We start from the raw sequence: 26,401 nt of genomic DNA, 5'->3' as shown, positions 1-26,401 counted from the left end.
CTGATGGTGGAAAACAAAATAACTCGGGGAGCTCCAAAACACTCTGTGCTTCTATAGATTGGCATAGATCATAGTTAGACTTTCCCAGCTTTTAAGAAAAGGGAGTGAGACAAACACAGAGACACAGAAAATCCTGGTCAAACATCATTAACAGAGGCAGTAACCAGAAACAAAACTGGCCAGTCACACTAGGGGATAGGATATCAAGAAACTGCAGCAGTCTAGGACTTTGCAAAGAATAAGAATAAAAACCTGGAAGGCTTTTTTTCAGGCAGTCAGGCATCAATTTAAAATATTTCTTTATTGGATTGGTGCTTGAAAAAATCACATGCAGACTGAAGCTAATTTCATCTTGCCTCAGTAGTTAGTGAATATAATGCAGAAACAAATGATATCATAGATTTATAGAACTCAAATTTAGAAAATACTTCGGTTATATAATTTAATCTTGTGTACTTTATAGGTCAAATGCTAAAATCCATATGAAGCCAATATAACAATGTTTGCTTAAAACATATCACCCAAGGAAAATCCAGCTGTGGTTTAAATATTCCAAGCAGCAGAGAGAATCCACCAAATCCATTATGGTGTTTATCCTATGACTAATTAAACTGCAAAAAATAATTTATTTCTAATCTGAATGTATTCCCCTTGGGTTTTTTGCTGCCAGATCAAAAAAACCTAGTTTGTCTCATACTGATACCTAGTTTATCTCATACTTATACTGAGTTACATTAAAAAATAATGAATCAATTAAATACCACCATATCAAAGTATGCAGTGAATAATGATAGGCTAAATGGAAAAGAAATATATTTTTTCCAAACAGAATATATACACACGATTATCAATTGATACAACAAGCTAAATAGTAATCCAGACTCTGAGTCATCAAAATCTATCCATCACTTTTGATTTGCAGTCAGTGTTTAAAGGAATGATCAAACTGAGCTTTCTCTTGAGAAGTGATTCTCAGCAATCTTGTGTAAGTATGTCTATGCAATGTAATAGCAGAACAGCGTTAGATTTGTGCTTCCCAGCCATATTAATATGAGGAAGATGCTTTGTTTTCCCCCATCTCCAGCCTGTGGACTCCTTGGGGTTGTGCACATGGCTACAACCAAAGAACATCTTGGAGGATTGGCACTAAAAAAGCCATTACATGGGAAGCTTAGTGCCCCTAAAGAAGCAAAGTATTTAAATGCAAAGCTAAATTCACCTGCAGGTTGCTTCATTTGACTAACAGCTCACATTTAGGACTGACTTAGGTACGATACAACAAGTAACCACTGAATGTAGTTACCGGTGGATACTTGGCTGGTATAGAGCCAGTTGCTAGTCTGAGCCAGACTTCCTGACCATAATTTAACTCTAACAAAGCATTTCCTGTAATTACTCTGTCAGTGTACTTGTTGTTATTAATATTTTCAGCCTGAAAGCTGAGTTTGTCTATTCCATCAATGACCAGATAGCCAGAGGCACGTGGGCTGAATGATTCAATGGTATATTCAAAAACATAGACCCCCAGGTATGGAACATGGAACTTCCCAGTTGCTGGGGCAAATGAGGCGCCATAGTTGACATCCAGATTATTAAATCTGATGGGTCCTGGAGTTGTCATTCCATATGTATGAGAAGCAAAAAAAGCCACCATTGGTGCATATCTGTACGATCCTTTTGAAAAATCTGGAAAGAAATAAAGAAAAAATTTAAGTGATGTTACATTGCAGAAAGGCAACTTGGACCAGCCAGAAGACCAAATGCAGATTTTCTGATGTCATGTCATCCTGTGGATGACAGAACTTGAGCAACTGAAACACAGTGTTCCTGTATAAGCACATCATTTTATATTATATAAAAAGTAATTTTCTTCACAATTAGTGCTAGGTCCATCCACCAGAGAAAAATTTAGCAACAGCAAGGGAACTTTGTTTGTCTATATTATGTTATCATTAAGGGAACTTTCTTTCCACCCTACACCCCCCTCCTAGTCTTCCCACTCCAGGATCTCTTTCATTGTTCATGTAAGTGAGCTGAAGCCAAGATTTTCAGCACAAATCTTAGACAAACAGCGAGGAGGTTAAGCATTCATGATGTTAAATGGGGATAAAAGTATATGGGTTTCTCTTCAAGCTATCATTCCCTGCTTCTGTACAAATTATTTCATTCACTATTCATATGCTGTCATGAGTAAAAATCAGCTAAATGACTGCTGAAAGATGCATAAAACTCACATTCCATGTGGCCTGGGTGTAAATTATTTATTGTATTTATTATGCTGAATAAGCATAATTTTCACTTTTTTTTTTCTTTTGAAATCTTTCAAGGGCTGCATCCTTTGTTGATGAAAGCCAGAGGCAGGCCTAAAATGACTCCTTGAGGGCACAGTCCCACACATTCTTGTAGCTATTGGTATTTATAGAACATTTATGGCTGCATTGAAGATAGTATTTCCCAGTGATGTGATTGTACCTCCCCCTTCAAAATCCATGACATTGTGTTCAAACACATCTACCGCACATTGTCCCACTCTGCACATTTCATCAGGGAGCTTTCCAGCTATTATCACAGGTCCCAAAACAATTTAATCCCATCATCTGGTCGTATCAAGAAAAGAGATCACGAGCCACCCGTGGGGATTGATGTCTTCAGCACCAAAACACAGGACTCTGCTGCTTGAGTTGTCACTCATTAAAGTGAAACGTGAGACCTCTGACCAGCAAATGTTCTGTAATTAGGCCCTGGGGCAGAGGCCTGGACTGATCCTGTATTGCACTGCTAAATTCTGTACTTGCCAACGCTCAGGGAATTGTCGTTCACCAGCTTCACACTACAGTTGACTCCTCCGAAAGGGTGGCGACAGGCACAGACAAAACTCTGTCTGTCATTGACACAGGTTCCTCCATTCTGGCACGGGGAGCTAGCACACGCCGAAAACTGCCCTGTGAAAGAGAGGAGCGAAACCAACAGCCTCAGTTGTAATGTCACAACAGTGACACTTCCTAAGTATGCAGTATTTTGGAAAGGCTCTTTGTCAATTCACAATTTCTGCTGAAGTTCTTTGTGAAGGCCTGAAATAGAGATTTTTGCAATTCACTTAAGTTAACAAAATGAATTAAGCATTTCTATTTTAGCTTGTAGGGTCATGTGTTGAATTTTAACCTTTTACTTAAGAAATCTCTGCCATGGTTCAAAGAGCATAAGAAAATGCAAATTTCGGAAGCTTCTTGCATAAAGAACAATACCAGAGGAGGCAAAGAACCCAGATAAAGGGGCTCCTCTGTCTCCAAGCCTATCAAGACTGATAGACGTACTCAGATAAGCACCAAAGAACCGAAAGCCCACGCGCAGAGGGGAAAAGTTCAAAAGTTCAGTCATCAGGAAGACCACAATCTTCAGCCTCAGGACCACCGAGAGACCCCCCGTGCGACCACCACAGCAAACCACGTGTGCCCAGAAGGGCGTGGACCTATTTAACATGAGAGGCAAGGACAGGTGGGGCCAGGGGTTGAATATGCATGGAAAAGTTGTGCAATGTATTGCATATGGAACATCTTTGGGAATAAAGGCGTGGGTCAGACTGAGGCTCGGGGCACAAGTTTTGGAGAGCTATCTCACTTGTGCCGGGCGCTGACATACATACCCACTTCATAACTACCCCAGGTTGTGGAGTCTATTTATTTATTCCGTGTATTGCTTCAGGCCAACTTCAGTTCCTGTCCAGCCTCCCTTTCTACCTGAACACAGCATACCTGCAGCTATTTTCCAAGGTATTCAAGATTACCTGTAAATTCTGAGTTCTGCTGGTCTCAGAGGTTCAGGTACATGCTGTAAGAAAGAAGAATCTCCAAAGAAGTTCGATCAGGCTGTTCTTTTTGGACTGAGCCATCTTATCATTGGGTGTACCAGAAGAGATTTTGTACTGCTGGTGTACAGGTTGGACTGTCTTGTCTATGACATTTTTCACCCAGGCACGTGACAAACATTGCAGGAGAGCCAGTCTCCTGGTGATGAAAGGTCCTAAATGCTATCCCAGCCACTTCAAGTACTTGTCCATAAGTCCCTAATTCCAGTATATCTTTCAAGGTTGTTGTAGAAGTTTTGGACTGCAAGCAAGAAAAATTATACCAAACAGGTGGCTTTGCAGAGCACCCTCACTGAGGATATCCTTGCCTCTGTTGCCAATTAGGTATGAGCTGGCCAAATTAAACTCAGCCAATACAGAGAAATTTGTCAGGCCAGTGCTGCTGAGCTCTGAGACAGTAATTACTGAGTGTAATTGAATAAAATGCTGTCATAGCAGTGTTTTGTGGGGAGAAAATTCAGGTCACATAAAAAAAATAAATATTGCTGTGAAAAATTCTGAACACAAAGCATTCCCAAACCACACGTTTTTGTTTTCTCTTGGTTTGGTCAAATAAAAGTCAGATGTTTTAGAAAACAACCCTTTTCTTTGCCAGGAATTACCAGCAGAACTCTGGAAAGAGAACTCCCCACAGTTCTGTTATGGTAAATCTAGGTTGGCAGGTCAGAACTGAAAAAGTCTTGCATAAAAGCATCTAGTTATTGCCAGGAAAATGCTGACCTGGATTTCACATAGATATTTCAGTCATTCAGTGTTATCTTCATTTTCCCAGCCAGATATTTCACAGACTGCTGAATTAAGGCAAACTGTTTCTGTGTGATATTTTAGTGCAGTGAGCAGAATGCTGAGGCACATTGTACAGTGACATTTAAATTTGCTCTAATATAGCATATGGATTTATAAACACAACAGTCATTCTTTTCACAGAAAATAATGTCTATTCTGTAACACCTGAAATAAAGCAATTTAGGACTCTTATGACTGGGGTCACAGCACAGGCAACTGGACACAAGAAAATAATGGTTTGCTTCTCAGATAATGGTTTGCTACATCCTTCATTGAAGTTATTTTTCACTCATATTCACCAAGCACCCACAACATTTCTCTGATATTTACTAAGCAGCCACATATTTACCAAGTACCAAAGGAAAGCAGAAAAGGAAGGAAAACAGCTGATTGTGCTGTGTCATACTCCCAAAACACAAAAGTTTCCTGTAAGAACACAGCAGTCTTTCTGTTAATTGGCCTCTCCTTATCATAATCAAGAAGTAAACCCAAGAAACAGGAAAAAGATCACTAAAAGGAAACGATAATGAGATTGAGACTAGCATTTTGGAAGTCTGCTGAGGGGTGATTCTGCCAGAACTTAACCTTGGAGTTAATTAAAATTCAGACATAGCTTTATCAACATTAATTTAACCTTCTCTGTGAAGCACTGCTTAACAGCACCTGGGAAGCTCCTCTATTTGCTAGAATAGAAGTTGTGTGGGGTTTGAGTCAAATTAGGATTTTCAGAGCAAGAGGCAAATTCTGCAGATCTCCACTGTGCCAATAATCTCCATGTAACTATGCTACAATAGCATCTTTCTGCTGTCATTTCTGGCTGGGGCTGCTCCTCTGCCCAGTATTTTCTCTTTTCTTGCTGAAGAGTGTCCTGAGACACTATGTCTGAATTTATCTCCTTGGAGTAAAGATACCAGAGGGTTCAGATTAGGAACAGATCTCCTATTAAAAGAAATATTTTATTGTTAATTAATGTTTCACAACTTAGTAGTGTAGATCAGTCAAAGAGAGAGACTATAAATTAAAGGCTTAAATTGTCACTATTACTAGCAGAAAATAAAATGTAGTTGCTAATTACACTTGGTATGGTAGTAATGAGGAAAGCCAGTTAATGCTCAGTTTTGCTACTCTTAGGGAAGGCAGGCAGCCAGAAGCTCTTTTGGGAAATAGACTGCCAATGCTGGGTAAACAAATCTCAAACAAATAATCAAGCTCTGTCAGTATCTACCGGGGTTTTTTTGAAGCAAAACAAATATTCAGCAATTTAATGGTCTCCTTATGGAAAAGATTGACTCCAGTAGTTCGGTTTGGAAATTCTTCTGACCAGGAGGTAACCTAAAAACATTCTCACTATTGAGTTATCAGTACCTGCTTCTCAGGAAGCCCTAGGAGACTGGAAGAGCCTGGGGATCTACTAAACCACCCTGTTCACACAGGGTCAAACTGGTGGCCAGCCCATAGTTATTAATCACCTCTGTCTTAGCACCCTCAGGCTGATAGTGGGCAAAAAGCAAGGAGGAGAGGGCTGTTCCCTCTAGTTTTGGGTGGAGCGGAGTATCAGGGCCAATCTGAGCTACTTGGACTCTAGCAACTCTGTTTCTCTGTTAAGCAGAGGTATCTAATTATTCCTGTGTGATGATTTTGGGCTTACCAAATTAAAAACAACACAACAGCTTCATCAATCCATTAGTCTAAAGAGTAAATATGCAAATTTGACTTATATGTCACCAAGCTGAACTGGAATAACCATCTCATTTGTGCAATTAAAACACAAGATGGAAAGCACTTGAATAGGTTAATATTTCACTTGAAATTAAGGCTTGAATGATAATGCAACAATGGAAGCTTGCATTTCTGTTAGGAATTAGAGATCTTGTGATAACAAAATCAGAAATAAGACACAAAAAGTGAGAATGAATTGAAATTACCTCTCACACAGGTGCACTGTTTTAAATGCATAAATATAACAGCTTGATTCTGTTATTCATGTTGATGGCAGGGTGGCATAATCTGAATAAAGCAAAACCCACAACCAATATAAGACATGCAACAAGATAGTACATTCACATTTGGAAAGCACAGCAGCCTCTAGATTCCTTAGAGAGCAGTACTTAAAGCAACAGGAAAATGGGAAATGAGCTAAACTACCCTCACACTGCATCACTCATTTCTGCAGGAGAACAGTGCATTGGAAAGTAGGACCAGTCACAACCCAAACCCAAGACTAATTAAGAGTTACTGTGTGTATATTGTATATACTGTGTGTATATGTATATTTAAAAAATATATATTTTAATGTTGTCGTCTCCTCTTAGATATTGAAGCTGTCTTAAGACAATCACTTTTTTATCCATCTTGGGTTGCTGTTACAGTCAGTGTCAGGTGAAGTGGTGGTGCTTTCACTCCTCATACAGTTATTGCAGTCTCTATTTGACGTAGAACTTTTCTTAACTTTATTCCACAATTTGGGAAGTCTGCAAAGTTTTATGTCCCTGCACATGCAATGCAAACTCACATTGTTTTCTTTTGATTTCAACTAATTGCTTTAGAAAGTATTACCTCAGGGTCAAATTCTGAACACATTAAAGCCAGTTAAACCCCTAATCTGTTAGAGTAGGTTCAAATATTGAACATATTGGAATCAATGAAAATTGTCATTTACCTCTTTCTAGAATTTTTTTTTAGGTTGAAAAAGGCAATCTCAGATTAAATACATTTTATAATTAGCCAATTATGCCTTAGAATTTCTTCTAGAAATTTTAGTAAAGGCAGCATAAATCTCTGGTGGTGTCCAAGAACTTGCGAGAAAAAGCTTTCATGGAGAAGTAAAATCCACCCAGGCAGAAGATGGATATTTGTTAATTAGGGTAATGGTCTTGCTTCTTTAACTTACAGAAATATAATGCATGGCTTTGCTAGGCATGAAATTTGTTAAGTACAAAATCTCATTACCAATGGAAAAGTCAGCATAACCATTGCTATGTAGAAACATCATATAAAAATAAGGCTTTTCCACATCTGCAAAGAACTGCACTTTCTGCAAGTGAGTTTATCCAATGCTATCAAGCAAGTTATTTGTTAAAATTGAGTATAAATAATAAATGGGAAAGATATTAATTCATCAATATGAAGTGAAAATCAGAGCAGGTGGCACCTTCCCGTGCTCCAGGCAGGTAGCACTAGTGGTACTTTCCAGAAAAGTACATGGTGTGGGAAGGATCAAAGATAACTCTCATTTTCTCTTAATTTCAATTTTGAACAAAGATTTTGAATTTCCATCCTGTGCAGTGCCAGTAACAGACATAAACCAAAAATGACTAAGGAAGAATTGCAATTTTGAATAGCAAAATATTCAAATTACTTTGTGCATTTTTAATGTGATTGCCTCCTTTAGTAGCTGTGTCCTCTCGCTAACTGAATAGATAACCAAGGACTGAAATCCTTCAATGGGGATGACTTTCATCAGAAACCAAGCTGCTCATGGGATTATGGCTTTAAAAAGGATCCTTTCCATTGATCATTGAGAAATACTTTCCCTAGGATGGGAAGAGATGAACAACTAAAGTGGAAAGGAAGGAAAAAAGCATAGAAAGTAAAAAGGAAATTGCCCATGGCCTTAGAACATGAACAAGAACATGAACAAGAGTAATAGCTCTTACTATCTCTATCTGCTTGTCATATTGGTTTAGAAATTTTATAAAGTTTAAGAGCATTTTACAGAAAATATTCAAATCTGGATCTTCAAGAGTATCTGGACATGACTCTGTTATTAAGAAACCTTAATTTTAATGTGAATTAGAATCATCTCAGTATTGCAAGTCACTCATCCACTCTTCATTTTCTGTATTGTGCCAGAAATTCTATTTCCATAAAACATCTTGTTCTTGTGATTTTCACTCAAGTATGATTGCAGAAGTCACAGCTCAAGAGTTTGTACTTCTCTGAATTCATTCATAACTCATTTCACATGATGGCATTTGAATTTAAGTTCAGAAGCAGATCACACTCAAAATTTCCTTTTTAAGAACGGCAACTCCTGCTTAGCTGAGCTGCTCTCCAGGTGGACTGGAGACAAATTTACTTTATTGGCTGGATTCCTGCTTTTTCAGGAACACACTGCTGTCACTGCACTTCTCAATGAAGTCCTGAAGGAGCCAGCAAATGCCTCACTACAGTAATTTTTGTTCACTTGCTTCAGGTTTTTGATACCTTTCATCCCTGCTGACACTGCAAAGTACTGATGCAACTCCATATTTCTCTCCCAGCTTGCATACATTTTGTTCTACTGAAATTGCTAATTGAGATGCAGGCATAAAATTCTTGTTCTTTAGATTTTGTCAAAACTGTAACTTTTCAAAGGTCAGGTTCTCAGTTGAGTGTGTGTGCATGTATATATATCTTAAACTGATCAGATGGGGATCTATTAAGTTAAATTGAGTGTAAAATCTCATAAGCAAAAAAAAATCTATTGTAAGCAAGAGACTAATCTCAGGATCCTCTGAAACACTCTTTACAGCCATCTTTAGATTTTTTATTCTCAGTCAAGTTCTGCCACCCAGTTCATCACAAGGGTTACATAACCTTTATAAAATATAGTTTGATTTTCAGTAGAGTAAAACACATTACCTGGATCTATTGCATTATCCGTGTTTCTCTGGCTTCGGCTTGCCAGGCTCATGGTAGCATTTCCTGCCACTTTTTTTGCTGGAGAGGGTTTCTTTATAACTGGTTTTGGCTGCTTCTGAAGTTTGGTGATATTGTTCATTGCATTTACCATTGATATGTCAACATGTTGGGTTAAATTTGTCAAAATAGTCCCTGCTTTTACTTCAAGCACAGATTCAATGAGCTCCTTGAGGCCTCTATGCAGCAGGGGGATATGTGGCTGAGCCAATTTAATTAGCACAGGTATGCTTGTGTTCACTTTCTGGATGCTCTTGTTGGTGTCTTGGCACAGCCCCCAGGCCTCGTGAGCAGTCTTGTTCACAAGTGGAATGACGTTTGAGAAACGGATCGACTTGGCTTCCAGGGCCTTGATCCTGGAACTCAGTGCCTGGAGCTGAAGTGAGACCATGTATTCTTTCTCTGTTGAGGCAGCTTTGGTAGTTTTTAATGAGACACAGTTGTTTGCCAAAAACTTGGAAATTTTTGACTCGATATTCAGAAGGCGAACCTCATGGTCCTTTGAACCCTCCACAGAGTCAAATAATTTTTCTTCCAGGTGGTTGATATCTTGCTGCTGCTTTTCCACTTTTGATGACGTATCATTTAAAATAGAGAAAACTCTACTGAAATTGTGGAGGATACTTTTGTCAGACTCCGTGTAGGGAAGATCAGAAAGGGATGGTGCTACTTGTGAATTAATTTTGTATCTCTTGTTATAAAGCAGTGACTGAAGGGATTTATTCAACTGTTGGAACTGGGGAATAAAAGCCAGGAGGCTGTTGAGTTCCTCACCTCTGCCACAGCAAACTTCAGTCTCATTTCTTAGAGCATGTAGCATGTCTTTCAGTACATAATTATCTTGAATAGAATCAATAGCATTGTTTACTACTATCATGGTCTTGTTTAATCCATCCTCTATTTCCATGGAGCATTCATTAACACGACTCTCAAACAGTTCCTGATAAGCCTGAGATTCATTTTTAAGTCCTTCCTGAGTTTTGAAAAGTTCCTTCATTGCAGAACTCATTCCGTCAATGATAACAGTGAGGTTCTCAAGTTTCTCTTTCAATTCTTTAGCTTGGATTTGTTGCTCATACTCTGAAGTTAGACTAAAAGGTACCCCTTGTTCAATCAAGGGTTGTAGGATCTCCATATCATAGCACAAATCATTAATTTGCTCATTCATTCTGTCCATCTTATTGCCCAATGGAAGGAGCACATCAGAGAGGCTCTTGTTTAGAACAATCACATTCTCTTGGACTGCTGCCAGCTGTGCTTGGAAATCTGTCCTGCTCTCTGACAACATGTCATCACAGACCCCCAAAACAGAGTCTCTCTGAATTTCCAGCGCAACACTGAGATTGCTGATCTTGCTATCTTGCACTCTTAAGTCATCATAGATCTCCAGCACCATCATGCCTTGTCTCTTTACTTTCTCATGCAGTGCGATCATGTACTCTGTAACATTGTACTCCATGACTTGATCTGCAGAGGGGAGGTTTTGTCTTGAAGACTGTTCAGCTGATAACAGTTGTTCATGAGCATCTTTCATTTCACTAAGGGTCCTATTTAAAGATTGATAATAAATTACACTTACTGACTGTTGATGCTCCAAGTTAACTTCCAAGGACTTCTGCTTTTCTTGTAAAGCTTTCACAGGCTTCTCACAAGTGAGGGCCAATTCCTCTCTCATCTGCACCAGATGACTCTTCAGCTCCAGCATGTCAAGCTCTGTTGGCCCACTATCTTTCTCCTGAGCAAATTTATTTTGGGTTTCATTCAGATGCTTGATTAGTTCTTTTGTATTTTCAAGGTCACCTGACATGCTAGACATGGTCTTGAAAATTTGAGCCACGCTCTCTTGCGTTTCACCTTGAAATACTTGAAAGTGTTCTCCAACTACATCTTTAATTAAGTCATTGATACTTCTGGATTTGAGACCTTTGGGGGAAAGGAGAAATATGGAAACAATCAAATCAACCGTGTTAGTAACATCTAAGTTTTTCCCACAATTTGAGTCAACTCAGCACTGCACAGAGGTGAAACACACATCCCTGCCCCAATTTACCCAGATATAGAGTAAAATGTATTCTGAAGAAGGTAGAGGATGCTCAGAGTTTATAAAGAGCTATAGTGTTTGAGGATTCATCCCTGTTTCAGCTGAAATCAGTGGGACTTTTACTAGTATTTTGAAAGGACAAACTACAACTCTACATGTAGTACCAGCTTTGACCTCTTCCCTAAGCTGTTTGAGCACTGAAAGGGAGAGATCTGTGTGCTTTTGTGCCTTGCTCATAAAAAATGATGTGTCCTTTCTCCACTAGGAAAGTAAGGCAAAAAAAAATCTGCTTAACAAGATTATGGTCAAGAAATGAAAGCAGAGATGATTACCTTCCTACTGTATTGCATGTACTAGGTCATGATGCACTATTGTGAGAAAGAAAAAAAAAACAACCTTGTTGAATAGCTAAAGTTAGTAATACAACAACTGCTGCAAGATGCAGGCATTTTAAAGGTAGAAACTTAAGTCTTGCATACTACAACTCCTTAAATAGCTCCTAGGAATTCTGATCCTGAAAAGCACTAGGCAGAAGTGAATGTGTGAATTCTGTGTATGTTTCCCATATAGCCTTAGAGAGGTCAAGACAGGCATAACAGAGTTCTGCATAACATATTTCAATCAATTAGAGCAGTAGTTCTGCTCTGGTGTGAAAATAGAAGGAATTTAATTTATTCTTCAAAGGTAGCTTCTCTGTCCAACTAAAACACTGAAGCATTCTTTGCACAATTTTCATAAACCCTATGAACATTTGCAGCCAAACTGTGATATAATGATTAAACTCTTCAACCTCTACAATGCCTCAATGACCACAGGTTCTCTGATTAAAACTGTATTGATAAAGGCAGAAATTATCTGTTTCCTTTTTCCATTTTATTCTCAATTAGTTCTACAACCTGGAATATATTTCTTCATCTCTAAAACACTGAGGCATGTCTTCAAAACTTATTTGAAGGCACATTCTCAGCAAATGCAGTACAGCATTTGCTGTACAAGCCCAAGTTTACTAGCCCAGGAAAGACCCACATAAGAAATCTAGCACGAGTTTCCTAAGAATTAAACTCCATTATTGTCACCTGAGGTCCCAAATGTCCTAGCAATTTTACATAAAGTACAATAAACAACAGTGATAATACTGAGATTACCTTTATTATCTTCCTTTTAACTACCTAAAGAGCAAGTCAATGACTAGTCAGATGCATGTACATGAATAGGCACATGTATGTGCACACTGAAATATCTGAGAATAAAGGTGTCCTGGCAGCTGAGAGGAAAAGCCAAGATATGAGCCAAGTTTAAAAACTGACATGTAGAAAAACCATTCCAAAGGATGATTTGGTCAGGTTACTTTCTGATGGTGAAAAGTATTCTGTGCTCCAAGAGACACAATGAGCTGTGAAGAAAAATTTAATGGCTGTAGAAAGAACCAGGGTTACTCTAAACTTTCTGTGAGGAATCCATTGAATTTGTTCATCTCAGCAACAAATCTTGATAACAGACCATTCATCTATGAGAGGCATTCCAGAGGGTCTATATCGACCTTTTCTTTCTGTGACGGCCAAGAAGGTGCCAGCCTCACTCTCTGCTATTCCAGCCCCGTGCAGTTGGATAGTGAATGTAGTATGGAGCTCAGCTCTGGTTTTCAGGTGTTCCCCTTACCAGGGGAGTGTAAAGCCTGCTAAACCAGACAGCTTTGGATTTCTCTCTACCCTGCTTTCTGGCTAGGACAACTGGGTAGCTCGTAAGCAAAGTGCAGCAGGGGCTGTGGGAGCACACTTGTGCACACAAAGACCTGACCCAAACTTGGTGACAACTGAGTATATTGTTAAGCTTGAGCTGCAAATACATGTGTGCACTCATGGATGTAACTCGATTTCTCTGTTGCTCATTTTGAAATAGAAAGGTCCAAACTACCTGTGAATGTTAAAGATCTCTTGCACTTTTAATGAGATGATAAATTTTTATTTTAGCTTCCTGGCTGAAAACCAAAGGGTGTTATTACTCTGTGTCAACATATACTCTCTTTGCAGTTTCAATTATTTGAAGAATAATGTGCAAAATAAATTTATGTACACAGGAGACTGAATTGAGGTTATATATGCATCTGCAAATGACATTTCTGACTTGGAAGTGATTAACACTCCATTATTGAGTTCATTTTGAAAGGAGTGTACATTTTAATAATAAAGAGGGAAGGTATGTATTAAATATGGAGTTAGAGGAGGAAGAAAATAATAGCAGGAAGGAAGCAGCGTTTTTTATATTAAAAAAGAACACAAAGTTATTTTCCCTAAGTAACAGCTACCTGAGTACTGAAAGCAATTTTTAAAATGTACAACAGGTTTCATTAACTAAACAGAGGTGCATATCAGTTACTCCAGTGAGTGTTGCCCTCTATCAGCAGATGACATGTTTGTGTCACTGAAGTCATAGATGAAACCAAGAATTAAAGACTTTTTAAACTGTATTGAGTTGTTTTGTCACAGAATCAGACCTCGCTCCTCACAAACCCTGATACAAAGCTGGGTAGAACATTAAAACTTCTGTGATAAGAAAAAAGGTGATGTATGGAATGTGAGAAAAGGACCTGGCAACAGAGGAAGAAAATAGAAAAGTAGGTGAAGAAGGAAAATGCCTGAATAGCATAAAGCAACTACAGACTTAACTGTGCTTCAAAAGCAGATTGCTTCAGAATGGCAGTGGTACTGGGAAAGTTGTCTTTTGCTTCAGGTGAGCTTCTAAGAGTAATTTGTAGCAAGGTAGAATTGTCCAGTGTTACAGTGGATAGTATGGGAGATCATTTCAGGTCCAGCTACTTTAGTATGCTGTTTATGCATTTGCAACTGACTGATATTCCCTGGACAGAAACTGCAGTTGCCATCTGTCATTGCACACAGAAGCCAACAGACACACTAACCTTTTCTTTGTCTCCTCCTTTCCTCATTCCTGCTGTTTACCTATGTAGAAGCCAAGATTAATCTATGTTGGAATGCTCATAATTAGAGCCAAAGAATGTAGTTGATAGCATCTTTTTCATTGGTGCTATATTTCCTTCATTAGGAGATCAATTGAGAAGATCAATCAAAAAGAAGGACATCAGCTGGAGATTTTTTTCTGAGCAGGTATAATATAAAACATTACAGGTAAAACCAATAAAGGCTAGAAGCGCATTTTCAAAGAAGGAGGGTTTTGGACAGCAGATTTTTATTAAGACTTAAACCCTGAAACACAGGGAGTGCCAAAGCAGAAACACAGGATGCTAAAAAACACCTCTTAGACTAGCATGAAAATGACAGCTAGAACAAGAGAAATAGAAAAAAAAAAAAAAAAAAAAAAAAAGAATGAGCAGAAAGCAGAAGGGAAATAGAAAATATTAAAAGACAGATTAGATGTGCACCCAAAGGTCAAGAATGCCATCTAGCAATATGTGGAGAGGTGAAAGCAGGTCACCAATCAAGAGATGGAATGAACTTGCATACAAGAGAGCCATCTAGCATGTTGCTGGAACAGCTTGGGAGACAGAGGACTAAAAATACAAAAAATGGGACCCAACTTGGTAAATCTGAGGGAGATACAAAACCACGTATTGTTTTGTTCAGTTTTATGTCAATGTAAGGAGCTCCAGAACCTCTGTTCTATTTTTAAATAGTAGAAAAGTTGTCTGGATTCTTAAGTGTAAAATATGGTTTGGGCAATATTCCTGAAAAATGAGAAAAATATTGCACATTGAGGAAATGAAATCTGAAGTCTGAATCTGCTTGTTAAACAGCACTTTCAGCTGGGTAACACACAGATCTTGCTGCAGGATTCACAACAAATGGATGCATAATACTGCTGGTGAGGAACTGCCCAAGCTCCTGATCTCTAGCTGTGTCTTTCTCATATACTGAATATGAGTTCAGGTGTTTATCAAAGACAGCCTAATACAATCAGGGACAAATTATTCAGCAGAATGTTTGCTGTACTATAAACCACTACATAATTTCTTAGAGTTTGCCCTGTGTGTGTGAATTATATATTAAAGAAGATTGGTTAGACTTGGTAGCAAGACAAACATTATATCTTTTAGCAGCTGCCAGATAAACAAAAACAGACACAAGTATATTTGCAGATGCTCTAAGTAAATGAAAACACCTTGGTAGTGGCTTAAGCTGCCATGTAGATGATGAAGCACCCAAGAATATAAATTTTTTGTCATTATGAAAGACACCATAGTGAATGTTGAAATAAACAAATTCCTCTCTTATGAAATGAAATTTTAAAAATGAGTTCTCCCAACAAGTGTTGAGTAATAGAATAGAACAATCTATGAAGATTTTTAGCCTTTTTTTTCCCTGGCACCTCTAACAGGGTGAGTGATTACATTAATTTATTTTTCTTACCTTTTAGAAAAGACTGGAAGTCTCTGCCCTTATCTTCATTGATTTTGCCTTCCAGAGAAGAAAGCATCTTGCTCACATCATTCATCGCAGCAGCAATGCTGTCAACCTTCTTCTGTAGAAAAGTCAGTTTCATCTCCTGACTGCTAATCTTCTCGTTCATTTTTTGAAAAAGTGCTTGGTCAGGAAACAAAATGAGAAAAAAAAGCCCAAAACAAGTATTGTTAAACATCGTTTAGTGAATAAATAGAAGAAAGTATAATTAACTGAGAGACATTAGCTAAAAGTGGGGTGAAAATTTTCTGAATTTTTAGTTTTGAATGAATTGTCTTGATTTTTTGTCATGTATCATGTATTAGTGAGATTCAGCAGCACAGCAGTTACTAATTACTGAAGCATATGTATCCATTATAAAGTATTTATGATTCTACAAGAGTATTCTGAATGGTTAGCTTTTTTAAATCAACATAATGCCATTCTTCCTCCACCTAGCACCCTACAGGGTATTCAGTTAACTCTCATTTAGGCCATCTCCTTTAACACAATCACAAAAGCATACATTTTTACTCACCATTTATAACACAACTTCATGCATTTTCAAGGCTTGTGTCTGAAGGAATACATTATTTTTCCATTGTTAGGGTCAAAATAAAGACTTGTTCAACACAGCACCAAGGCAGAAAAACAGCTAATAGATAAATTACTTTGGAATAATGATTAGTCTATTATTAAAAATAGAAGCTTAACCTCCAAAGTCAAGTTTGTTTTAAAACCTGCCCAAATTGCTCTTGACACTTGTAGTCCCCTCAGGAATAAAAAGGCCTAGATGGATGCTTTTAAGATAGGTAATGGTGAAGAATGCCTTGATGTTGAAAATTAGGACTCCACATGACTTCAGCCAGCCATTTGAGTTTGACAGGTATCAAACTTAGTCTGGGATTTTCAGAAGATGCTGACAAAATTAGATGTTTGAATTCCTGTAAGCAAAGCTGGAAAATCTCCTTTAACAATTCAGCCTAAATACCTGTGTTAGGCATATGATAGATTATCCCAAATGATCTGGGCTATATTATGACTTAAACTGCTATGGATGAGATTCTTTAGCATTTCATAAATATTTATAACTGTAAGTTTACAGTATTGCTGTTGATCCTTTGTCACTTTTCATTACCACACCAGTGTCTATTCCTATGGCAGCAAACAGTTCTAATCAGAAATCATGTCTAAGTACAGGGGTCCAAAGGCTCCAAAAACCCCAAGCAAGTTATATGAAAAAGGGCATATTGTTCTGATGATTTGTATTCTTTAAAATTCTGGTATGTAAAGATAGGTACATGTTGTATGCGGGGTTGGAGATGTTGTATGCGGGGTTGGTTCAGTTAGAGAATTTAATAAATGTTAGTTAGGTCAGTCCCCTGTACCCCTATCTTCCCTCACAATTGTTTGCCCCGAGTCACTTACCACAGGAGCTCTTACATGTCAATCTCATAGCCACTCCCTGATTCTTCTTGAAAGTTCTGTATCAATCACCCCACCTTTGCATTCCTATTTGTCCCAGAACACTGTACCCACCTCTGTTATGTTCCCATGGGTTGTTATGTTCTATGGCACTCCCCTGTTGTCTGTCCCTATTGGGCAAGGGGGATTTCCGCCCCTGTCCACCTGCCCCCTATTTAACTCAATGCTTTCATTGTCCATTTTGTCCTCCCTCCGACCTGGGGACTCAAGCTATCGCTGTGACCACGCAGGGAACAAAAGTTCTCAGGCCCGCAAAGTGTGCCTCTCTCATCCCTTTGCTTCCTCTCAGCGTAAGGCTATGAAAGCTGTGTACCCACACCGGAGCGCTCAGCACCAGCAGGGAGGCAAGCACCTTAGCCCCAGAGCGTCCATGCATGCGGCAGCTGCAGTCTCACAAGGGGCAGTGCTAGCCGGGTTTCTCAGCTGCCCGAGGCTGCAGCGAACAAAAGCCGCAGGTACAGATGCAGATGAAGCAGGCCAACACTCACGAGAATGCTCTCCTGTAGAGTCATGTTGCTTGTAAATGCCATAATATTAAGAGCCTGGAGAGTAAGGCTTTTTTAGGTTAGGATTTTAGGGTCTCCAATTGTGTTCTCTGCCCAAGGTATCTATTTACACAGACACTAAATTATTTCTAACTTAACCACCTCATTTAGACTGGCAATTTTTCTGACTGGCACTGCAAAGACACGCCATTGATAGACCTTTGTCTTCATAATACAGCTTTATGAGAGACTTAACAGGTGTGGACACTTGTGCTTGAATTGTTACTATGAGACAGGGATTTGAATTCATTAGCGGCTCACACACAGTCACCCAAACTGATAACTAACCTGCAGGGTGTAATGTTTTTTTGAAGCTTGGTTTCTATCAGTCCCCACTGAGGGAGGAAGAGAAGTTAGATGAACCTGAAAGTGAGATTTTATGCCTGAAAGTGGTACAGCTGCAAAGTGGGAGCTGGGAGCAGAACCTGACTTGTAGAGCCATAGCAGCTGCGGATGGAATGACAGACCAGAGCAGTCAGGCCTGGCCCCAGGCTGTGTTCGCAAGGTTGACAGCCAGAACAGGTATATCACTCTTTGTAGACTGACCCAATTTGATTTAAAAATAATTTGAAAGGCAATTAACATGGAGGTTAGAGATTCCAAATTCAGATTTATTTCCCAGAGTATAATTCCTACTAATAGAAGTGGCATGTCTCAGTGCTCTATTGATCAAGCTCACTTTTTCATAATAGGCCCTGTCTGCTTTACTAAACATCCACCTCCCTCCAGCCCTGAGAGACTTGGTTGCTCACACAGTATCACCAAGGTACAACAGCGTAAATCCCTTTCAAAAATACCACTCTAAATCTCCATGCCAGATTCAATCTTTCCCTCTCTTTTTTCTCCTGTCTGTTAAGATCTAAAATAAAGCACATACACGCATATAAGCACATGTATGTGTAAAATCTCCATAAATCTCTGCAGCAATCTTAATTATGACATCCTGTTCTCTCAGCATGCATTACAGCCCAAAAGAACGTATTTAAAACTGTAAAACACAAACCTGAGAATATAACCCGACTTATTTATTTGCTTCAGGAGACTGTTTCTGGATATAGGCCAATAGATGAGTGACAACAACACCACAGCGTGGAATAGATGATGGTTATACAAAAAGCCAGTGTAGACAAAAACAAGCATCAATAGATTCAAAAGGAAGGTAGTAAAAAAGTTCAAGGAATATACTTCCATTAAACACTCCTTTACATCATGGCCATTTTTTGGCTCCTCAGCATGAAAAGTACATGAAAATAGAAAAGGGCCACCAATTGAGACCAGGCAGACATGGCCAAAGTCACTTGCTGCCTCCAAAAATTGTGAACGTTGCAGGATTTCTCCAAGAAAAAGCTGCCATCAACTAGGACACTCGCTGCCCTTGGAGCCCCAGACTTCACCTCTGACCTGACCCCAAGACACTGGGGCAATGAGGTTTTATCCCCATGAGAAATGGCCACCATTCATGTCACAGCAAGTGTAGCCGACAGTGTGATGATGCCTCCTAAAATGGCAAACTTCACAGGATTTCTCCCAGAACACAGCTTCCTGCAATCAGCAACCAAAACATGGAGAAGCTTTTCACACAGCAGTCATCTAACATAGGTTCTCTATAGGTTCTCAAAAAATAAATATTTTTTTGTTACTGACCAGCTCTTAACAATTCTCATTTTTCTGTACATACTTCTGTAAGACAACACTGACATTATATTCCAAAAACATAATATCCAGATTATATAAAGTAAACACAATAATGAGCAAATGTATAAGGCATTAAGAAATACTCTCAAGCATCTGTGGCATAAATGTTTAAACTCTCACTATGTTTCTTAGTTATTTGATAATCCTAGACATAGTGGCTTAAAACATGCCTGAGCTACCCTTGTTAAGGTTTGAAACATCTTTGTACTGATTTTGAATAAAGAACCAATATTTGTAAGAAAATACGTAGCAATAATCACGTATTCAGATAGTCAATAACTTCATTACATTTTCTTCTATGTGCAATGCTAGTCTGTACTACTTCTGTATTTGGGCTGGGGTTTTTGGCTTTGTTTTTTTTTCCTTTAATTTTCTTTTTTCTCCTTCTGTTAATTATTTTATTGTATTCAATGAGATAATAATTTAAATATTTCCATACCAAATACTTCCCTGGTTTTAATTTAGGCACAAACCCCTCTGTTATTTCTAACCTGCTGGTACATTTAAATTCAGTATCTTCTGCCCATCTTTATCAGAAGAGCAAACTACTGCACCATGACTGATAGAAATTGACATTGGATTCAGGTCCCTTCAGTAGGCAGAGGTTTTCCTCAAATTGTTTTTGCAGTGATCTCAGTGACTGGGTAAAGGTGAGAGCAATTTTAACAACTGACCTGGCCCACTGGGGTCTTGCAGAGCTCCTGGTGTCTTCTCACCAACAGTTCTGCTGCTTTCAGCCTGGTTTCTGTGTATAACCGATTGCTGTTCTTGAGCTAGAGATGGGAGAAAAAGGAAAGTAAAGGATGTGAGTGAATCACAGAATAGGATAATTGGGATGACTGCACAACAATTTTTTTCTTTATTCTGTACTAGCTGTACCAAAGTCTAATCATCTGCAGTGACTCTTAGCTGGTTCATGTGGTGTGGGACCACATTGCTGAAGTTGGTGACTGGCTTTATAAAAGATTTCTGAAGAGTGGCAGAGGCTGGTGTTAATATTAAAACATTAATATATCATGCTGTATAATTAACATAATTTTTAAATGCCCAGGTCAAAAAATTCTAGAGAAATATTTTAGAACTATATAAAACAGCAGTATAAAGACAATACAGAGATTGTCAGCTGTAAAATTAATTAGGGGTTTCTAATGGTTACAAAATTAAACAGGTTTGTTGAAACAGATTTTTGGGTTGGGTTTTTTTTTTGTTTGTTTTTGTTTTGTTATTTTTTACAGATTACACAGGTCTTCAACCATGGAAATCTTACTACTAAAGGCAATGGTGATACTACATTTTTGCAGCACCTAAAAAACAAAAACAATTTCAAAACATAATCAAATTCTAAGTCCCAAAAAATGTCATCTGACATTTCTGACTGGTCAGAAATTTTATACATATATACATATAAAAAAACTTCACAGAGGTGGCAATTTTGTAAATATTTTCTCTGGTGATTTCAGCCCAAAAGATCCAAAAGTAATTTGCAAATAGCTAGACTAACATTATTAATTCAATATCACAGCTGCAGAAACTGAGGTCCAGAAAGTTAAGTGCCTTTACTCACAAAAAGTAATGAACTGATCAGATAGCTGGGAACAGAACTGAGATTTCCATATTCCTGACATACATTCTCTAGCCATCAGGCTTAATGATGTTGTTTTATTTTACTTTTTTGAAAAAATATGTACAAATTAGATAATACATTTACTAGTGCAAATTTATATAAATTTTTATATACTCGCTCAGTTTGTGGAACATTTTTAAGTCAATCTTCCAGGAGGAGCATATCTAAGGAATGCCACTTACGTGGCACTAATGCGATTTCCAGTCTTTAGTACAGTACAAGGAGAATAACTTGGGTATGGTGACATTATTTTACACTTCAAATATTAAAATCCAGTTTAACCATAATGCAAGTTTCCAGGGAAACATATTAAAATGCAGAGTCAAGAAATTCCATGTTTCATATAGTTCATTTGAAGATAAATAGACCACAATTAGGACAACATAAGGTGTTTAAGTTGTAAATTAAGGATGCTTTAAAAATTAGAATAGGAACTCAGAGGAAATTATCATATGGACCAATAGTTTGATAGATTCTTTTGAAATTGCCTCATGAGAAATACAAAATACTCAAATGGTTATAATTTCAACAGCTTCTGTTATCTTTCTGTGGCATGGTTTTTGACAGAAGCTAAATTCTTGCGGTCAGCCCAACTCATTATATAGAATTTATCAGGTGGTGTTGTGGTGATACAATCTATGACAAGGGAGTCAGATACTTGCCTGTGATAAAGACCAGCTGATCAATGGCCTTTTATTCACTGGTCTTTCCGTTGCTCTAAATGCATTCACTGACACTGTTGGTGCTACAGATGCCACTTTTTTATATATATATACTATCCACCTTATCTTTCATCTTCCTTAATAAACCAATTGCCCCACATTCTAGAATACCCAAACCCTTACAGTTTTATTCACTCCAAGTTTCCAAGGACACATATTTCTCCGTGTTCCTGTTTTACTAATGCTTTAAAATTGTTCAGGTAACATAATGGCTGTGAGACCAAGCACACAGAGATCTCTGTCAGAGCAAACCAGCCATGGAGCAAGCCCAAAGTGCACTGCACTGCCTTTGACAGCAGCAAGGACTGGAGCCAGCGATGCACGCACACACACACCAGCCTCACCCACAGATAGTCACATATTGTACACTTATCGCATTTCACCATGGTACAGGAAAGGTACTTGGCAAGTAGCATTAGAAATTCAAGCTTTTCATTTGTGAAACAAATTCAGAGGAGTCACTGGCAATATAGCTTCTCCTACATCATTCTTCCAGCAGTGCTTAGGCCTTTTCCAAAGGAATCACTCCAAGACATCATATGGTGATTACATTTATGTACCCCTTATTCCCCCAACTGAGATCTCCCATTGTAGATGCTGGATAACAGCAGGTGTGATGGGAGCACCAGACCAAAAACCTAATACACATACTCTTTAGGGTTGAAATAGCCATCAAATGACTTACATTTGAGACCTTTTAAAAATTAGATATGCCATGCTCAGTTTAAACAAAGGAAAAAAAAAAAAAAAGAAATTCAAATGAGACACCTAGACCCACCTTAAAGGTGCTATTTACAATAATAAAGCACCACAAACAAAACCAAAAAAGCAGCAATACGAAATCCTGAGCAATAAGTCCTTCCAGTTGTATCAGAAAAACAGGTAATGCATATAGATATTTAACATTAGGTGTCTATCATCCAATATATTGGCCTAGATGTATAATTTATTGTCCCATGTATTTTTAAACATAGCACTCAAAATCATTTCAGGGACTATTAAAAAAAAAAAAAAAAAAAGATTGCGTCTTTTAGACTCAATTTATCTTTGATGAAGCAGGAGTGGCTGAAGGCGTTTCCCAGAGAGGGGGTTAGATAGTTTCCTCCCGTTTCCTGTGTTTCAAGGCGAATTCCCACCTTTTTTGCGTGCCGCTCACCGCACGCAGAGGATGGGACATCGTGCGGCCATCTGCTGGAGAAACGGCATCACTGCCACTCCAGGGAATTTCGTGCTGACAGCGGCTGTGGCAGAGCCGGCTGCTGGCTCTAAACCATAGAATTCGGTGTTCCGAATGCGCATGGGGGAATAGGCATTCCTTTACTACACACACGGATTTAAAATAAAGCTGTGTTTAACAAAAGAGACACGTCATGAAGTCTGCAACTCCGACTTTAAGTGTCCTTTTGTTTTAGTGGTTTTGCTCCCAGTTAAGCATTTGATATTCTGAGGTCAAAATGACGATGCTTTAATTGTTGAATTGTCCATATTGATATTTCTCGTTAGACTTATAAAAATTACATCTAAATTTTTTCACACTTATAAATTTTCTTTAAAAATTGTGTTGTCCATGCTGGAATAGGATCCATGTCTTAGCCAATTTGGTCATGTGTTGCCACAAGAAAGGTAAGGTTACAAATAGTGATCTGAACGCATCACTTCCATCTCTCTCACTACTTTACTACCTTGAGAAGCATCTGTAGCCAAGCAGTTACAACAGGGCTACCGAATAACACTTTGAGATGTTTGGTAATAGTTATCAGGTGGTGGTAAGTGGTTTCTCCTGCCTAGACTATCAGACTGAAATAGATACATATGACTTCACTCTGTCAGGCAGAAGCTAAATCAGAAGGAATTTTAAATCAGCATTTGCTACAAGCAACCCACATCACACTAACAGTGCCTTTCCAGGATCTAAAGGATTGTCAGAACACCCCAGTTCCCTTGGCACAGAAACCCTTCAGTAACAATTCTGTTGTTGAACAACAGAGAGGCCAAGTGGGAGGCTCAGTGAATTGGGAGAGCCCTACTCAGCACTTTCAATGCCTTTCCCCTGCTGTTGTGGAGCACAGGAAGACAAGGCTATTGGACTCCTGGCTGTTCAAGTTCATTAGCCCACGTCCCTTCATGGGAATTGAATAATACAGGCAGGCTTTTGCTGGTGGTCTGCTCCTCATGGGAGGCAGGATTCCAGAAGTAAGGAAGAAAAGCTTCTGTGACATAACACCTTTCATGCCAATCTCTTTAAGCACTTCTACAAGGATTAATTAATTAAATATCCCAGTGCCCCTGTGAGATAAGTGTCATCTCAATTTTCTAGATGGGTAAACTTGGTTATGCAGATTATAAGTGGCTTCCCCAAGTTATTCAGCAAGCCAGAAGAGGTTTGAAAACAGAACCCAGGAGATGTAACACCCGCTCTTGTAACACTTCACAGCACTTCCCTTTATTCTTATTTTTTACATAGATGCCACTACAAATTGAGTTATACAGATTTTCTTCCTGATCAATGTTTGCCTGTTATTTTGATGCCATTTCAATTTTGTCAGCTGTGACCTCCCCCTTCAATGCTACCCTTTACATTTTTTTAATTTATTTTTGCTAATGTTTGCTCTTTTCTGAAAGGAAACATTTAAAACACTTGATCCATGCTCACTGGACAGCTTTGCTGACTGACTGTGCTCTGTTATAACTGTTAATATCTGGCTCCACACTGCTATGCAGAGGAGAATTTTGTGCCTGCCAAGGTTCTGGCTCTTTGGCACTGAAATTTCCCTCCTGGATGTGAACAATAGTGATTTTTCTTCATTCCTCTACATTAATTTTTAATCACAGCCCTTTACTTTACCACTGCTGATTGAATTTCCTATCACATCTAATAGCCTTTCTTGCAATATTCATTCATTTAAAACCTGTATGCTGATGCCATATCTAATTTTTCAAGGACTGCTTGCTTAAGGCCAGCAGCAAAGAAAGAGCTTTTATACAGATGTAAAATTACAGTATGATCCCACGTGTTTGATCACCTGGGCAGAGGTAAAAAAGGGGACAATTATACAGGGATCACGCGTAATACCGAGAAAAATTCAGTCACTGTTGAAATGAACAGCAGAAGAACTACAAAATTCAGAGAACTAAAAAAAAGTTGATACATTATTTTATCGTAAACAAAATATATTCTCAGAGCCTGAAACCAAAAGGCAAAAGAGTAACACTGCTGTAGAGGAATATTACAGCAAGTATTCAATAGAGGACCTGGATTTAATTCCCCGAGCACTGCAATTCTCAATAACTAAAAGGTCAAAAGTAGAGACACACTGAATGCAAACTCCTTATTTTGGCAAAATAAAATATGGCTGGAAATTTTATGAGTTTTATTTAGAGTGCAAGAGCAGAAAAGACATTCCATTTAGATGCTCTGGAAATTCACGTAGAGGGAAGAGTCAACATCCCAAAGCATTTTAGTTTCCTGTGCATTTTTTCTGGTTTTGAATTTAACAGAAAGCACTGCATTTGTTTTCAACAGAGCCATTTGCTCACAGATCAAACTTGCATTGTTTTCTTTTGCTGAAGTGAATAGTTCAGACCCTTACAACTCTACCCACCTTTGGGTTGGCAGTGTTGCCCACTGTACCCAGGACAGCACTTCCACTCCAGTGATGTCACTATTTTATGTTTGATTCTGTAAGCCTGGTGTGTTGTTGTCTGGGACCTGTGAAATGAGAACAATTTAAATCTATTTTAGGTAACCCAAGAGGAGCTGTAAGATACCTGCATAACTTCATTACATTATCTCACTTGTCATATCCTTTTATTACTGCTTGAAATTCAAAGTGAATTCTAACCAGGATTTGATGTTTCATTAGCAATCACAGCTTTAACATTGCAACCTCCAGATTAACTGCATGAATTTTAAAGTAACCTGATGTCTATTTAGATTTCTTCCCAGAATATCTTACTCAGGATTCAAATATTACAATCTTTTATGGAAGACGTTAAAATTAATAACGACTAAACTGAAAAAAGGGAGCCATAAAAAAGATTTTCATATACCACTTTTCTTTGAGATTGGTGGAAAAATGCATTCACAATAAATTTACACCACATCAGCACACACTCAGAGCACACTGGAAACCTTCCCTTCTGATTATTGTAACCAAGATTATACAAACATTAGTCCAATAAAGTGTGAAAAATTCCACTCTGGATATCAGGGAAAGTAAGGCCTTTCTATGTAATTGTGAGACCTCAGTTATTACTTTTACAGCATGCAACTGCAGAGGAAGCAGTAATATTATTTCTGTGTTCCAACAGATTCTGCATGTTCTGGCTACCCCATCACTTCTCCTAGGTTTCTTAACATCACAGAGAAGTCAGTTTAGAATGAACATGTTGCAGTAGGGCATGCAGAATAAACTATAGCAACTCTCCTTGCCCTTTTAAGATGTTAAATACAAAGTTCAAATAAAAATAATATCACACTGTTACAAGTTATAAGCACTAATACGAAGGACACGTAAAATCTCAGAAAATGCAATGATAAAAAACA

The 26,401-nt window shown here is 38.3% G+C and overlaps 1 protein-coding gene across 2 annotated transcripts in view; it reads right to left on the bottom strand.

Moving 5' to 3' along the window:
* Positions 1–282: 282 nt before the first annotated feature.
* Positions 283–26,401, bottom strand: part of MMRN1 (multimerin 1) — a 64,841-nt gene continuing 38,722 nt past the window's right edge. For both annotated transcript variants that reach the window (XM_053975916.1, XM_053975915.1), the window contains 6 exons: positions 25,458–25,564; positions 20,184–20,282; positions 15,755–15,928; positions 9,275–11,254; positions 2,796–2,942; positions 283–1,686 (listed from right to left, as the gene is read on the bottom strand). In XM_053975916.1, the coding sequence (XP_053831891.1) occupies positions 1,265–1,686; positions 2,796–2,942; positions 9,275–11,254; positions 15,755–15,928; positions 20,184–20,282; positions 25,458–25,564 (2,929 nt within the window). In that variant the 3' untranslated portion in view covers positions 283–1,264. The remainder of the gene's footprint in view (positions 1,687–2,795; positions 2,943–9,274; positions 11,255–15,754; positions 15,929–20,183; positions 20,283–25,457; positions 25,565–26,401) is intronic.

Source organism: Vidua macroura, chromosome 4, assembly GCF_024509145.1.
Source record: "Vidua macroura isolate BioBank_ID:100142 chromosome 4, ASM2450914v1, whole genome shotgun sequence".
In the NCBI taxonomy this organism is placed as follows: domain Eukaryota; kingdom Metazoa; phylum Chordata; class Aves; order Passeriformes; family Viduidae; genus Vidua; species Vidua macroura.
Note: the sequence above shows the minus strand (reverse complement) of the source record. Positions and strands in the feature narration are given on the sequence as shown.